Raw genomic sequence first — 15,154 nt, 5'->3', positions numbered from 1 at the left:
ACTGCACATCTACACCAGTTCACATGCATGAGCACACAGAACAAAAGGTGATATTAATGTGAAATGCAAGTGTGTTGTTGGCAAAACAGCTGCTGTTTTATCTCATGCTATGTGATTATTGGAATTCGTGACTTTTAAGTACCACTTAAGAATTTCAAGTACTTTTCAGTACAGGATGTTGGCTTGGTAACTTTTCATGAATTCCCAGTTTTCCTGAACACATACAAACGCTGTTTATAGAATACAGACAGTGGTCATCAAAGTTTATTTTTCAATCAGTATGAAATCTATCCTAAGTAATCCATACGACAAGACAAAGTCATCATTTGAGAAAAGTGTTAGCCTGAAGTTTGCAGAGAAATTTGGGGATAGACTTGAAGTGCAAGTTCAATATATCCGGACTGTTTGGATTCTGTCCTGGCATACACCTGTGGAAGAAAGAAAACATACTCTGAACAAATTAAGTTATCCTACACTGCTCCTGATAGTAAAAAGTAAACTTTCAAAAGCCTGTGTTACAATTAATGAATTCCTGAAATCTTCACATTTGTGCCATCCTACATTGATATGACAATATGGGAAGTAAACAAAGTATTCAAGGTTAACAAATTAGCAGCCTTTTTTATTAATATTTACAAACACCAACATGTGGCCAAAATGTAAATATTAAAAAAAACATGGAATGCTTTAAACATCACATAAGTATATTGATTATAAAATGTGGAGCATGTTTGTTTGCTGATGAACCCTTTCTAAAAATGTCAGTATACACAGTGAGCTTTGTTCCAGCGTAATAAACTGAAAAACTGAAATATGTGCAACTTCCATTTGTATCTGTCCATCCAACTATCCATCCCTTTTTGAATCCACTTAACTCAGTTTTGGATTGTGAGAACTACACGGAAGTCAGGATTGGTGTTAAATGTAAAACTCACATTACATTATATGAATTGGGTCAAATACATACCAAAATGTTTTGAATTACACATTTCTTAAAACTTAGTGACAGGGGGAGGTAAAAGGAATAGCTAAATTATTGTTTTTATCATCATCGGTGTAGAACATTCAGTCTATACCAGGGGTGTCCACACTTTTTCAGCTTGCGAGCTACTTTTAACATGACCAGGTCAAAATGACCTACCTACATTAAAAATGCTATATATATCTCAGAGGTGGGTAGTAAAGAGTTACATTTACTTGAGTAACTTTAAAAAAAAAAATGTACTTCTAAGAGTAGTTTTACTGCACCATACTTTTTACTTGAGCACATTTGTGAAGAAGAAATGCTACTCTTACTCCGCTACATTGGGCAACACTCAAATCATTACTTTTTTTCATTAGATAAAGCCTGACAGACACGTTTCAATCTGCTCTGTGTAGCGTATGCTGTCAAGTTGCGCAAACGCCTTCCATTGCGTCTCCAGCTCTGACATGAGGTTTTGGATGTTCCCCAAATCAGGGCACTGCAGCTTTGAAGACAGATGTTACATTTTTCATTTGAAAGCTTTAACTGAGCTAATCATATTGACCATGGTTTTCTCTTTTCCTTACAGCTGTAAATTAAGCTCATTCAACGTGTTGGTCAGATCGGAAAAAAATGCCAAGTCTAGCGGCCATTGATCGTTATTAAGTTGCTTGTATTCTGCATGTTTAATGACAAGGAGAAACTCTCTTTTTCTCCGGTCAGGGGTTTCGAAATCTCAGCAGGAATTTCTCCCTAGCTGTCTGCCTCAATGAAGGCATCTTTTAGCATCTCTCCATCTTGGAAGGACTTCTTGTGCTTAATGATCGAGTGAATCACCCGGAACGATGCTTCGGTGTGTCTGCCTTTTCTTTTGAATTCAGCCAAGTGAAAAATGACGGCTGTCTGATTAAGTGCGATTTTAGTTCCCTCTCCTTTCTCAGATCACTTTTCAGAAGGAAGTCAGTTTTGTAGTTTTTATGAACAGTTCGAAAGTGCCTTTCCACATTTTCCTTCTTTGGAATAGCAATAATAGATTGACAGATTAGGCAAACGCACTTCGATTGTAACACTGTGAGAGAAAAAAATCCTTTTCCAATTCCACATCCAGCCCATATCCATCACCCCCATCAAATACGTTTTTTAAATCCCTTCTTTAGTCAATATAAATTGGAAGGCTAACTAGATCACTTAGATAGCCGGAGTTTTGCAGTAGCTCGCGCGTTTGATCGTGCGTGCGGGATGACCAGTATGTTATAAGAAGAGAGATCTCAGACTGGCCGCCCTGTATGTCAGTCAAGTCGCAAATGCCATAGGCAGAATATATAATAGACTAACATTTAAAAAAAAAAATTTTTTTGAATGAAACGCGATCGACGTATTGGGCACCCCTGGTCTACATTGTTCATCCTGATTACTGTCCTCAATAAGCTTACATAGTTAAATATGAAAATGAAAATAAAAAAAAAAAACTGTGTTTAAAAATTTCATAACAACCCCTAACACAAAATACTACCAAATAATAAAAGATGCATCTTACCTTAAGTAACTCAATTCCACTAGCTTGCTGCTCAGAAGCCTCCTTTGCTGACTGGCACTGAGGATACATCATGTGATACAATTCAACAACACTTTCTGCATCATGTATTCTGTAAAATTATTGTTTAAATAAAGTATTCACCTTCAAAATATGAAAAATGAAGCATCTCATAATAATATAATAATAAACTTACAAATCTCTCTGAATCATATCTATTATTAATCCATCAATTCGTCGTTCACTAACCAAATACCAAACCATTCCACCAAAGTGACGAGTTGAGCGCAGGAGATCATATTTGCCATGCTGATCAATGTTCTCATAAGTTAAATGATGAATCTTTAAAACAAATATAAATGAAAATGTGCTTATTTAGCAGTACAATTTTCAGCTAAAACATTTATGTGACAGATATTAAATCTGACACTTAGCAATAATACATTAAATACAACTTTATAAAAATATAACAACACATTTTAATACTTTTTCACTCACTTGTTTATATTCAGCAGAATCTGGTTCAAACTGAACAAGACAATGGTCTAGAAGAAGCTCATGACGATCCTCAAGAAATACAACCTATAAATAACCCATAATTTAGAATGTGAGATGATGGGATTTAATAGAAAATTATTTCAATTAGAAGCTTAGAATGTAATTTAAAAAACACATGAATTACACATTTTAACTGCTATATGTGAAATATGCTGTTTTGTTATGAAGCAGATGATACCTGAGCAAGGTGCACAGGGTGATAAATACCCTTTTCGAAGTAAGATGATATCATCAGAGATTTCTTTGCAGTGTTATCTATATGGTATATTCTGTTCCTCCCATCATCTACATTATTCCCCTGCTTCTGTCTCTTCACTGGCTTTCAGTTACTACTAGGATACAGTGGAGTGTTGTAGCGTGTTAACCATAGACAGATACAGGAGAAAGTAGGGTGAAATGACAGCTTTTATTAACTAAATAGATTACAAATGCAAGCTTTCGAGGCAGCTAAGGCCCCTTCATCAGGCAAGGTTCATTGGCTACAACTTGCCTGATGAAGGGGCCTTAGCTGCCTCGAAAGATTGTATTTGTAATCTTTTTAGTTAGCCAATAAAATGTGTCATTTCACCCTACTTTCTCCTGTAATAGGATACAGATCAAAGTTACTTATTGAAGTACAGGTCCCTTAAGACTCTGCTCTTCACTGTTTCCCATTTCTAGTCTATCAACTTTACTCTGAAAAATCCAGAGGTGGGTAGTAATGACTTACATTTACTCCGTTACATTTACTTGAGTTCAACTTTTTTTAAAAATTGTACTTCTAAGAGTAGTTTTACTGCACCATACATTTTACTTTTACTTGAGTACACTTGTGAAGAAGAAACGCTACTCTTACTCCACTACATTGGGCAACACTCGACTTGTTACTTTTTTCCATGTAAACATTACACTATATTTTTACCAGAGAGAAGCCGCCAGTGGATCTACTGCATGACTGTTTCACAATCACACGTAGCAATAATAATCACAAGACTTCATTTCACCAATCAGATGTAGCAACAATAATCACAAGACTCCATTTCACCAATCAAACTTAGCAACAATAATCACATGGCTCCGTTTCACAAATCAGGCGTAGCCATGTAGTCACATGACCGCACAAAAACTGTGGCGGCAATAGACATATATAGACGCTGCATTCACTATGTTGCCCAGTCGACACGATACGTCAGCGCATCCGCCCTATTGCGAGTGGCAAAAGTGCCATTTAAACTAATACAGGTAGATGTGGAAACCGTATCATTTACATATAACAGATTTTGGCGAATTGTGTACATGCAATTATTTAAATCAACTTATACACTCAAAATGGCAATTACTAAATAATTATTATTATTAAATAATTCCTCCCATACAAGTAACATTTCTCGGACTGCCTTCTTCCATCTCTGAAACATTTCTAGACGTCCTGTTCTTACGCAACACAGTACTGAAGTATTGGTTAATGCCCAAGTCACCTCACATATTACTGTAATGCTATTCTATCTGGCATCCCACAAAAACGTATTCTTCGCTTACAACTTCTTCAAAATTCTGCTGCCAGGATAATAACCTGTTCTAAATCCACTGAACATATTACACCTATTCTCTCTCAACGTCACTGGCTTTCTGTTAACTACAGAATACAATGCAAAATACTGTTTTTAACATTTAAAGCTCTCCACAACCTTACTGATCTCCTACAGACTTGCACTCCTCTCGCTCACTCAGATCCTCATCTGCAGCTCTACTTTCTGTACCACACATCAAACTCTGTTCTATGGGAGCTCGAGCGTCTCTCATAGTGCTCCTTAACTTGGGAATTCTCTTCCCTCTCATATACGTCAGTTCGATGCAAGAACACATTTTAAAACTGCCCTTAAAACTTATCTTTTCAAACTAGCATACCAATTGTGAATTTTGCACTGTTACTGCCAGTTATCTTTGTTTGTTTGTTAACTATTGCTTTTTGATTTATCATTCTCTTATTTTAATTTTACTAATGTTGTTTAATTTTATTGTAAGGTGACGTTGAGTGCCAAGGTTATAAAACAGGATTTTCTAATGTCCAAATATAACCAAAACAATTGTTCAGCCTTACCTATGAAATGTAATCCCCCGGGATCTGGTTTGGAGCGCACAGCGGTTTGTACAATCCCAAGCAGCACATTATTCATTACTTCACTCTGCAGCAGTGCCACTAGCAATATGGAGGTGACGTCGACGTACGATGCTGCTGGTCATGCAGCGTCTAGTAATTCTATGTCTATGGTGGCGGCATAGACACTGCCTGACTGCTGTGTCTGTGTATAGGAGAGAGGCAGATCCCGCTACAATAAATTACCGTGCTGTTCCAGTTTCAAGCTGAATAAAGATGGTGTCGCTAAAGTATTGAGACTCAGCTTCATGTTTTGGGGTGCAAGACGGAGGCTCACACCTCACAGCACACACACATGGTCACAAAGCTGTAGTAAACAGTAAACGCTCGTACAGCTATTTGACTATATGAGTGAGTCATGCTGACTGATGATTGCCCACAATCCTGCAGCAAGAAAGAGGAGAACCATCAGCTCAGTTGTGATCATGTGACACTCAACAGACAAAGCGTGTACGGACTACTCGTATTGCAAGACTTTGTTTGTTTATCAAGTCAAAATTTATTAAAAATGTTAGCTCGTCTTGCAGAACACTCGCAAACTAAGGTTCCACTGTACATGAAAAATAAGAGCCAACTCCTGATGAAGCTTAACCACTTGGGTATTAAGTGAAGAACAAGCACGTTTTAACCAAACATGCACAGACAGTCAAGGTAAAGTGAGACTTCTTGTATGTGCACAAGCTGCCTTGTTCTAATGTTATTTTCTATCAGCTGTACTATTTGGAGGGCAAGTGCATATGCAGTATTATATTGTCAGTGTACAGTATATCTTGTCACTCTAAGTAGTTTGCACTGTTCAAACATACATGTTACCAACTGTACATATTGGCTTCAAAAGCTTTGTTGTGAAAAACTGAGATTTGGAACTTTGTGCTATTTGTGCATTTATATTTTGTAAAGATGTTATTTATTTTTTACTCTTTTTATTTTATTATTTGAAAATAGCAGATTTTGCACATCATTTTATATTTTTGTCTGTCTTATTACAAAATTTCTAAAAAATAAATAATTTATTATGATCAAAGAGTTACTCAGTATTTGAGTAGTCTTTTCACCAAATACTTTTATACTCCTACTTGAGTAATTTTTTGAATGAGTACTTTTTACTTCTACTTGAGTAATATTATTTTGAAGTAACGCTAATCTTACTTGAGTACAATTGTTGGCTACTCTACCCAGCTCTGGAAAATTCCCAGGCCTGTCTATTAACTTCACCTTCTTTTTCTAGAAAGCTATACATGCCTACAACCTTATCAGGTCTTGCTCCGAAGGTTGTGGAAAAAGATCTCCACAAGTCTATTTATGTTTAGGTTCCTATGGTAGAGACCCCTGAAAGAATTTTGAGTCTGTTTAGGTTTTCCACCCCTCTGCTTAAAATCAACTGCTATTTGGAAGCTTTTTACTTTGACTCCTTTTCTTCTCTATGTTTTTTTTCTTCCTGTTGTCACTTTTTAAAATTTCTTAGTAATAACTCTGATTAACTATGTGCAACTCTTTTTATAAGTTTCCTTGGATAAGGATAAATAATTCAAAGAAAGTACTATTAAAATGTAAAATTCATGTCAGCAGTAAACTGAGCATCCATGGTTCTCAGTGATTTTTTTTCACATAATCTCAAACATTATAAACAAAAATCAAACAACATTTTAACATAACATATTTTATGTTCAAGACTGCACATACCTTCATGTTTGCCTCTTTGAAAACTGCTGGGGTAGTCAGTCGCCTGCCTTTGAAGGGGAAGTAAATTTGCACCATCCGGTCCCTCTCTTCCCATGTTGCTTTGCGCAAGGTACCATCAGACTCCCTAATCACAATGAAACGTTCCTACAGTAGCATTTATTGGTCAGTATTTCTAAATAACATCAATTCCATAATCCAGCTAAAAACAGTATTCAATCAAATACTAAACAATAATGAACTCTTTCTCCAATTTTAGGGTTAATAGTAAGTCTTTCTAGTTTGTGCTCTAGTTAAAAAATAATTTAATTAAAATACTTAAAGCACTTTACGCAATGAAATGGTTCGCATCAAAAACATTTAACATGTCTTATAATTAATCTATCCATCCATCCATCCTTTTTCTAACTTATTTATACAGGGTGGCAGGCTACCTGTATCTGTACTGGTAGCACGCTGGATGAGATACAATGACACTAACATTTTTATCCAAACCTCCCAACAAACAAGCCACGAACCCAAATGGGCAATTTAAAAGTCATCGATTAACCTAAAATGTTAGTCTTTGATGTGGAAGTCAAGCCCTCGTAGTCATATAATAATAGAAAAACTATAAATATGGAGTGGAGGCCATATTTCAAAACCACGACTCTGGAACTGCGATGTAGCAGTGCTAACCACTGTGCCACCCTGTTGCTAATTTACCACCTGCACTCCAAAGGATGAATAGCAATAAAACTGAAAGGAAAGGGAAAAAAAAGAACTGACAAACATCACAAAAGATATAGTTAAAGGTCAATTTTTAAAACTGCATTTATTTTTTAAAAATTACTGTTTTTTTAAGAACAGAAGATTTTATTCTTCATTTTTATTATTATTCTCATTTTAAGATGACCACAGCATATTGGCTGATATGTAACAATGGTTTGCACTTACTCTGTGAGGAACGTTAAAGGTGATATCTGTGAATACATATTTGCTTTTTTCAAGTCCATCCAAGACTTTGTCTACTGCCAAAATATCACAAATAGGTTTGCGTTCTGGAAGAACTGGGGGCATCTGTAACCTCTGTCTTGCCGCTTCTTCTGCTGTTTTTGTGGCCTAAAAATTTTTAAGTTATTACTCCAAAGTTGCATTTTCACACTTAATTTAAGTACAGTATTTAGAACTATTTTAATAATACAAAAATAACCCTTACAGTCCAGAGTATTAGCCCTGAAACATTCCAGTGCAGTCACTGTATACTTTTTCAAATAGATTTGATGGTTGTATTTATTTGGAACCACATTAAGAAATACTAGTCACTAAGACTGGGCAATATATAGACTTTTTTTTTTTTTGTGTGTTTTTAATTTCAGTATTCAAAAGTTAAAGGATATGGGTCAGTATTTTTTCAAGTTTAAATTATTTCTTCACAAACATGATAGTGTTCCAAAGACCAGCATTTTCTATAAATTATAAAAAAAAAAATAAAAAAAAAAAATCTTTCTCCCATTGGTACTTTACAATGGAGGCAACAGGACACGGAGCAACATCAGAAAATAAAAGTCAAAAAATTACCAAATACATCTCTGACTTTCCAAAAAAAGGCAACATGCACACTGTGTTTCCATCACATGCTTGTGACAACAAAAGGAATCTGGAAATATTAATTTTACTGCATGTTTCTTAAATGTTCTAGGTATTGATAGGTTTACTATTAACTTGTGTGTGTTCTCACATAAGTACAGAAGTAAACAAAAACAAAAATAACCACATGGCATGAAAAGTTTACTTTGATTTTATTTTTTAGAGGAAACCTCTCCCCAGTAAGGAGGTGAAAAGTTATTTCTGAAGACTACAGAATGTACAGTTTAAGGCTTTTGTTTTCCAGGTGTACCCATACCCTGTTAATTCCAATTAAAACACCAGTGGTATTGCAACATGTTCGATACACAATTTCATGTGGCAAATGCATATACACGGTCTTTGAAAAATGCTGAACTTATCCTTGAACAATGAGCTGTTCAGTACTCTAATCTTACTTTCATCAACCTCTACTGAAAGTAACAAAATCTGTAAAATACCCACTGCTTGTTCTAAGGGTGACTACATCGACACCATCTATGTTGTACAGTAGCGTTGAAGAAAATGACAAAAACATAGTGAGTATCAGAATAGGAAGAGCTTCCCATCAAGTCATGTAGTCCCAAAACCAGTAATGTTAAGTTTTGCTTGAAAATGGCAGAATTTTGCCTGGGAAGGCACAGTGCAAGCAGTTGTGTTCAGCAAACAATGCTAAAATGAAGTTGCAACAAAGATTGGAAACACAATAAATTTCTTCCAACATCTACAGATAAAATGTATTGCTTCATATGAGAAAGCCAGCCAGGCATGTGCAGTGCTACCAGCATGTCATCTCTTCATCTCCTCACTGGTGCCAAAGAGCATCCCTGCTAATGTTCGCTGTATGCCTGCATACACATGAGAGTACAAGCAGCAGGTGAGAGAAGAAACTGTTAAGAACCTTGGATACAAAATACTTTTTCATATGGGTTTTGCACAAGCCTTACAATCCGTTGTAAAAAAAAAAAAAAAGACAGCAGAACTTTCAGATATCAGCCAATTTTTCAACACTACCACTACTTCGTACTTAAGCCATACACTACCTAAGCGGTGCATTTCATACAAGGCTGAAAAATTTAAATTATTTGCCTGTAAGCAAGTTTTATAGTAGTGGACAACATAGGCAAGACCATCACTGAAGGCTTTGAAGGTGCCTTGAAATTTTGGAATATAAACAAAGATTGGCAAGAGGGTGTGCTGTTATAATGTATGTTATTTTCAGTACGGTCATAATTAAGTCTTGATTTGGTAGGAACAAGGCCATTATTCATTACCGTATTTACGCGTGTACCATGCGCACATTTTTTCAAGAAAATTAGCACTAGAAAATCAGGTGCGTGTCATACACGAGGAAATGTAATTCTGTAATGTTTACTTCTCCTGCTTGGGCTCGCTCACTTGCTCGCGCTCTCTCTCTAAATGCTTCCTATACAATTACAACGCGCTTCGTACACGGGGCAAAACAATTTTTGCGATTTTCTTTGTAAAAATTAGGATGCACGTCTTACACGAGGCTGCGTGGTACACGAGTAAATACGGTATTTTTTGATTGTGTGGAAGTGTGAATATTAATCCAATTAGAATTAGTTTATGATAACCCCTAATCTCAATTTGTTTGTATTGCATCAATACACAAGATTTGTCATGCCTTGTCGAAAAAGGTAAACAGAGTGAGACAGCAAAGTTTACTGAGACAATAGTGCCTGGAACATACATATACATAGTGTAACCGTAATGAAACTCTTACTTGCATATCTCCTCAGAACAGTTGACAAATAACAGTAAAGAACAGTAGAAAATATATTTAGAACACAGTTATAAGCTTCAAAAAATTAAACATAGAAATACTTTTAGAGTAACTGGAAACTATAATCCTCTTCTCCTGAGAAGGAAGGTGACAACAGCCCCTCCCATATTTCAGCAACTCTCGATGCACCACATTAGAATCTACATTAACACCCCCTGCCTCTAACAATACCTTTTGAAAGAAATACAATGAATATCATATACACACAAATATGCATCTGCTTATCCTGCTCAAACCTGGATGTGGTGCCTATGCATTTCAGAGTATGCTCACAAACACACACATTTAATTATCCACCCTTCCATTATCCAATCCGCTATATCCTAACTACAGAGTCATGGGGGTCTGCTGGAGCCAATCCCAGCCCACACAGGGAGCAAGGCAGGAAACAAACCCCGGGCAGGGTGCCAGCCCACCACAGGGTGCGCACACACACACTGGGGACAATTTAGAATCGCCAATGCACCTAACCTGCATGTCTTTGGACTGTGGGAGGAAACTGGAGTACCTAGAGGAAACCCACGCAGACACGGGGACATGCAAACTCCACGCAGGGAGGTCCCGGGAAGTGAACCCGGGTCTCCTTATTGCGAGGCAGCAGTGCTACCCACTGTTCCACCCTACATTTAATCATACAAATACCTATTACCCTACCATGCCATTTCTTCTTAAAGTACAAGACAGAAAAATTACCTAAATTCTGTTCACTTTAGACTCTTGGTAAATGCAAATGAAAACATGTTGAACAATTACAATATACAAAAGGGGATGATACAGTACAGAATACGATGAATCTGAATTAAAAAAATAATTTAATTGAAATAAAACATTAAGAATATACACTATAATTTGCATTATGATGTGCTCAACTAACAAAATATAAATGACAGTTTCTTAAAATACTTACAAAATGACGGCTATTTTTAACTATCACTGACACACTAGGGCTTATTAGTTGATTAGAATGAATAGAAGTAGTATTTATTACATGTCAATCTGTAGCGTGTACACACTCAATATGAAAGACAAAATTATAGGAACTGTACCTCGGAAAGCTGTTCATCTGTCATCAGATGGTATGAAGGAGGCTTCATCTCCATCTTAACAGGCCTAAAAACCTTCTGTAAGTCAAGACCTGTAATTCTGGTCAAAATGCTTTGTACCTTCTCATCTGAAAACATCAACTTCTGGCTTTCAAGTGAAGGCTGATCTGATAAAAAACATTTAAAAATACCAATAACATTTTAAAACAACACTTTTCAAGTACTATTTTAGTCTATTGATATTGAATTTACAAAAATCTGAATTTTTTGAATGGTCATTCTGAAAAAAAGCTTCACTCATCAGACAAATGAGAATGGATAAGAAGTATTATAAGTACTCTAGGCTGAAACCTCTTCTTAAGTTTAAATAATGCAAAAATAACATGAAGAGGTGGTTAAAGCTAAAGTGGATATCGGTACTTGTGTACTAAGCGGACGGCAGTGAAACCTCCCCCACGGAGCCCAACACTAGAATGGGTAGGGGGAAACCTTATGCAACCTCTCCTCTTCAATTTGGTGTCACGACCTTTGTATCTGTTTTATCCCAATAAATATGTTATGAATTTGTCAAAACAAGTGTATGTATTTCTATAATACTCCAATTTCTCTCTATTTTTTACCCCAATAAACATGTTATGAATTCGTCAAAATACTTCTGTTTTCCTTTGTCATGCCGTCCGTTTAGTACACAAGTACCAGACCTATACACTCTCATTAGAAAAACTATTTTTTCTGCAGTGCTTTCACCCACTCATTTTCCAGTCCCTCTTATCAGGATCATGAGAAAACTGGAGCCTATCTACTGTTGGTTAAGCATCAAGCCCAAGGCAGTGTTTTCTGTTAATTTGAACCTAAGCTGTCACTTACTCAATTAGGTTTTATTTAATTTATTTATGCTCTGTATACAAGTCATATCTGTATAGGTTTTGTGGTGGTTCCATTATTAAAAATAAACTGTTCTGAATTTCTTGGAATGTTACCATTAAAACAAAAAACACAATACAACGTTTGATGGATGCGTGATTGTTTCTGTTCTTTTACTACGGGTTTAAGAAACATGCTCTTCACATTATGCATGCAGTTCACTTTACTGGAGCACACTTTCTTAAATATATAAACTCATTTCAGGCATGGTTTCTGCTTATTAACTGTGAGGAATTCCTAAACACACTCTCTTTTAAGATGGTCCAGTGGCTTTTGTAGCACTTTTCACTTTAAGAATATCTAAGGCTTTCAAGGGAAAATGGTTTGGATGAAGGTTTGATACGAAAGACCATCACCATGTCGTGAATTAAAAACTGCAGTTTTTAAATGAATTCATAAATGAGCGTGGATAGTTTTTAGCTTTTCACGTCCTAATTTCATAACATGTTGCATAGATAAAAATTAAGATCTAAGTAAAATCTGTGAGATGTAGGACTTGCAGATAACTATAACTTTACTGCAGATGAGCCTCGGGGATAGCTGTCGATGTCACTATCAATAAAATGACAGTCTTTCCCCCAATTTCTAAAAGACAGAATTGACTGCTACAAAATGAGATGTTATGCCTTATGCGAGGATCTTTGTAAATATTTAATGAAAACATTAAATGTGCAAAAGCATACAATATAACCAAATAAACATTCTCTGATGACTCTTCAACAAACCAATTTATGAAACTGTATATAAAATATTATTTCAAACAATGGAGTGATTAATAGCGTGCTCAGATTCTTAATGACCAATTGAAACCATTGCGGAAGGTCATTTTAACACGTTGACCGCAGCCACCAAAAATAAAACAGCATGAACTCACTGCTACTTTGAGAATCCACACTACCATGTCTCCTCAGAACCCAACCGAGCCCGACAATGTATTTCGTCTCCACCTTTTTTAGCTGATGCGAACGCCGAAAGAAGCAGCGCGTTACACCGAGCGCAGCCATGTTAACGCCGACACCGGAATGACAGCCCACGTGAAGCTTCACGGTGCATCATGGGATATGTTGTTTTCAGCGCCGTAGTAAAATTTATCGTTCGTCACTCATCATAAACACACTGATATAGCGAGAGTATTTATGTTTTTGTATTGTCACCCCTCACGTTCATAAAACTGTTTTTTCACACGACAGTTATCGCTGAAGTAGCAACAGGCTTTGATTCAATGTGTTAATGATTTAATGTATTAATTAATACATTAATCATGAGATATAACGCTGAGCGAGCTGTGTCAGCTCTGGAAATTACTCGGTCTTTTATACGAAAAGTGTGGCAGTATGACTTCAGTATTTTTCAAATATAATGTGTTTCTTTACTAACTGGGAAATGTTTCTGGGCTTTCTGGCAGACAATTCAACTAAAGAAAAACGCAAATAAGAAAATTATTTAGAGAAAGAGACTGGTTTAATCTCATGACTTGAAGCAAGACCCTGAAAACGACACACAAGTCTTGTCACCTTCCTTGAGAACAAACTTATGCTTAAAAACATGTCAACGGGACAGTACAGGAGTTATTGTGGTATATTGTAAGTTTTATACTATTTTATTTTATTATTAATGTACTAGTCTTGTTTCAATATAGGGAGAAGGATAAACTGATATACTGTATTTATAAAACATTAAAACATACTATGTGCACAATAACCTAAAAATGTGAGATGAAATTTTCTTCTTTGGCCTTGTATTAATGTTTATATCTCAAATCCAGATTGCTTGAGTTTACAGAAAATATCATTTTAAATTCACAATCTCCAACACTTAGGCCTATATGGTTTCTTTACAGATAGGTCAGTATACATTTACAGTATTTCTGGAGCCATGTGGCACAGTGGCCAACATTCTTGCCTCACACCTCCAGACTGGATTTGAATCCCACACCTTGTTGCTGTCAGTGTGAAGTTTGCATGCTGATTCAATATCTACAATATGTTTTTTACTGAGTACTCTGATTTATACAGGACCACAGTGAAGAAAAAAAAACAGGGATACAATGAAGAAAAAAAGATCTATTCAGAAATCAATGTCGAAATTTTTTCTTTAATGACAATATAAGATATCAGATTAAAGTAAAAATTTAGAGGTTAAAGAATCTCAAGATTTCTGCTTTAATATATTAGTTTATTTTGTCATTAAGCAACTGGGTCAGGGAACACTTAGAATACAAAGCATTTAACATACTGCTTTGGTTACGATGGGGTCTGAGGAACTCTAGTAAATTTAACATCGATTTTAAGATGAAGTTTACGGCATCTGTTTTAATGACAAAATAAACTACAAGATTGAAGTATAAATTTTGAGATTAAAGTCAAAATTTGAGCTTTAATCATGACATAAACTATGCAATTAAAGTGGAAATTTCAAGATTAAAGTCAAGTTTTTTTCTCTTCACTGTGTCCCATTTTTTTCTTCTTCTCTGTGGCCCTATATGCTACCGTAGTTTTGATCTTTGTGGCCACCAAAGATTTACCTCCAGTTCTGAAAGATGTTCATTTTAGTTAGACTGGCTACCTGCCTTGTGCATAGTCCTGCTGAGAAAGGCTCCATCCTCTCTATCAAAGTTACTTTTAGTAGTGTTCAGTAAATGGTTGGGTTGAAGGTTACTCCAAATGATGAAAGTGTAGTAAGAAGTTATAATTGAAAACAGTTTTGAAGGCATCTGTGAATTGAATTATAATGTGTGTAAAAGGGAATGTAAAACAGCCTAATCTAATAATATTTTCATGATATAAAATGGTAAAAATGTGACATTAAATAATAAGGCATTCCTATTAGAAAACCATATAAATATTACACATTTTTCTACAAAAATAAAAAAGAACAGAACCTGTTCAAAAACTGGTAAACA

At 35.7% G+C, this 15,154-nt stretch overlaps 1 protein-coding gene across 1 annotated transcript; it reads right to left on the bottom strand.

The window, feature by feature from the left end:
- Window positions 1-233: 233 nt before the first annotated feature.
- Window positions 234-13,311, bottom strand: mrps22 (mitochondrial ribosomal protein S22). Its single transcript, XM_039755734.1, has 8 exons — window positions 13,127-13,311; window positions 11,332-11,495; window positions 7,810-7,974; window positions 6,877-7,020; window positions 2,997-3,080; window positions 2,695-2,840; window positions 2,502-2,610; window positions 234-428 (listed from the first exon to the last, which is right to left on the bottom strand). Exons 1-8 carry the CDS (start codon window positions 13,254-13,256, stop codon window positions 339-341), a joined length of 1,032 nt encoding a protein of 343 aa, XP_039611668.1. The 5' UTR covers window positions 13,257-13,311; the 3' UTR covers window positions 234-338.
- Window positions 13,312-15,154: the final 1,843 nt, after the last annotated feature.

This window comes from Polypterus senegalus, chromosome 1 (assembly GCF_016835505.1).
Source record: "Polypterus senegalus isolate Bchr_013 chromosome 1, ASM1683550v1, whole genome shotgun sequence".
Classification (NCBI taxonomy): Eukaryota; Metazoa; Chordata; class Cladistia; order Polypteriformes; family Polypteridae; genus Polypterus; species Polypterus senegalus.
Note: the sequence above shows the minus strand (reverse complement) of the source record. Positions and strands in the feature narration are given on the sequence as shown.

What these genes read in the sequence shown, in the direction of transcription:
- mrps22 (XM_039755734.1), bottom strand. Translation starts at nt 13,256, where the DNA reads ATGGCTGCGCTCGGTGTAACGCGCTGCTTCTTTCGGCGTTCGCATCAG. An exon ending in CCTTTAACGTTCCTCACAGA is followed by an intron (nt 7,021 to 7,809) that starts GTAAGTGCAAAC and finishes ATGCTACTGTAG; the next exon opens with GAACGTTTCATTGTGATTAG. An exon ending in GTGGAATTGAGTTACTTAAG is followed by an intron (nt 429 to 2,501) that starts GTAAGATGCATC and finishes TTTCTTCCACAG; the next exon opens with GTGTATGCCAGGACAGAATC.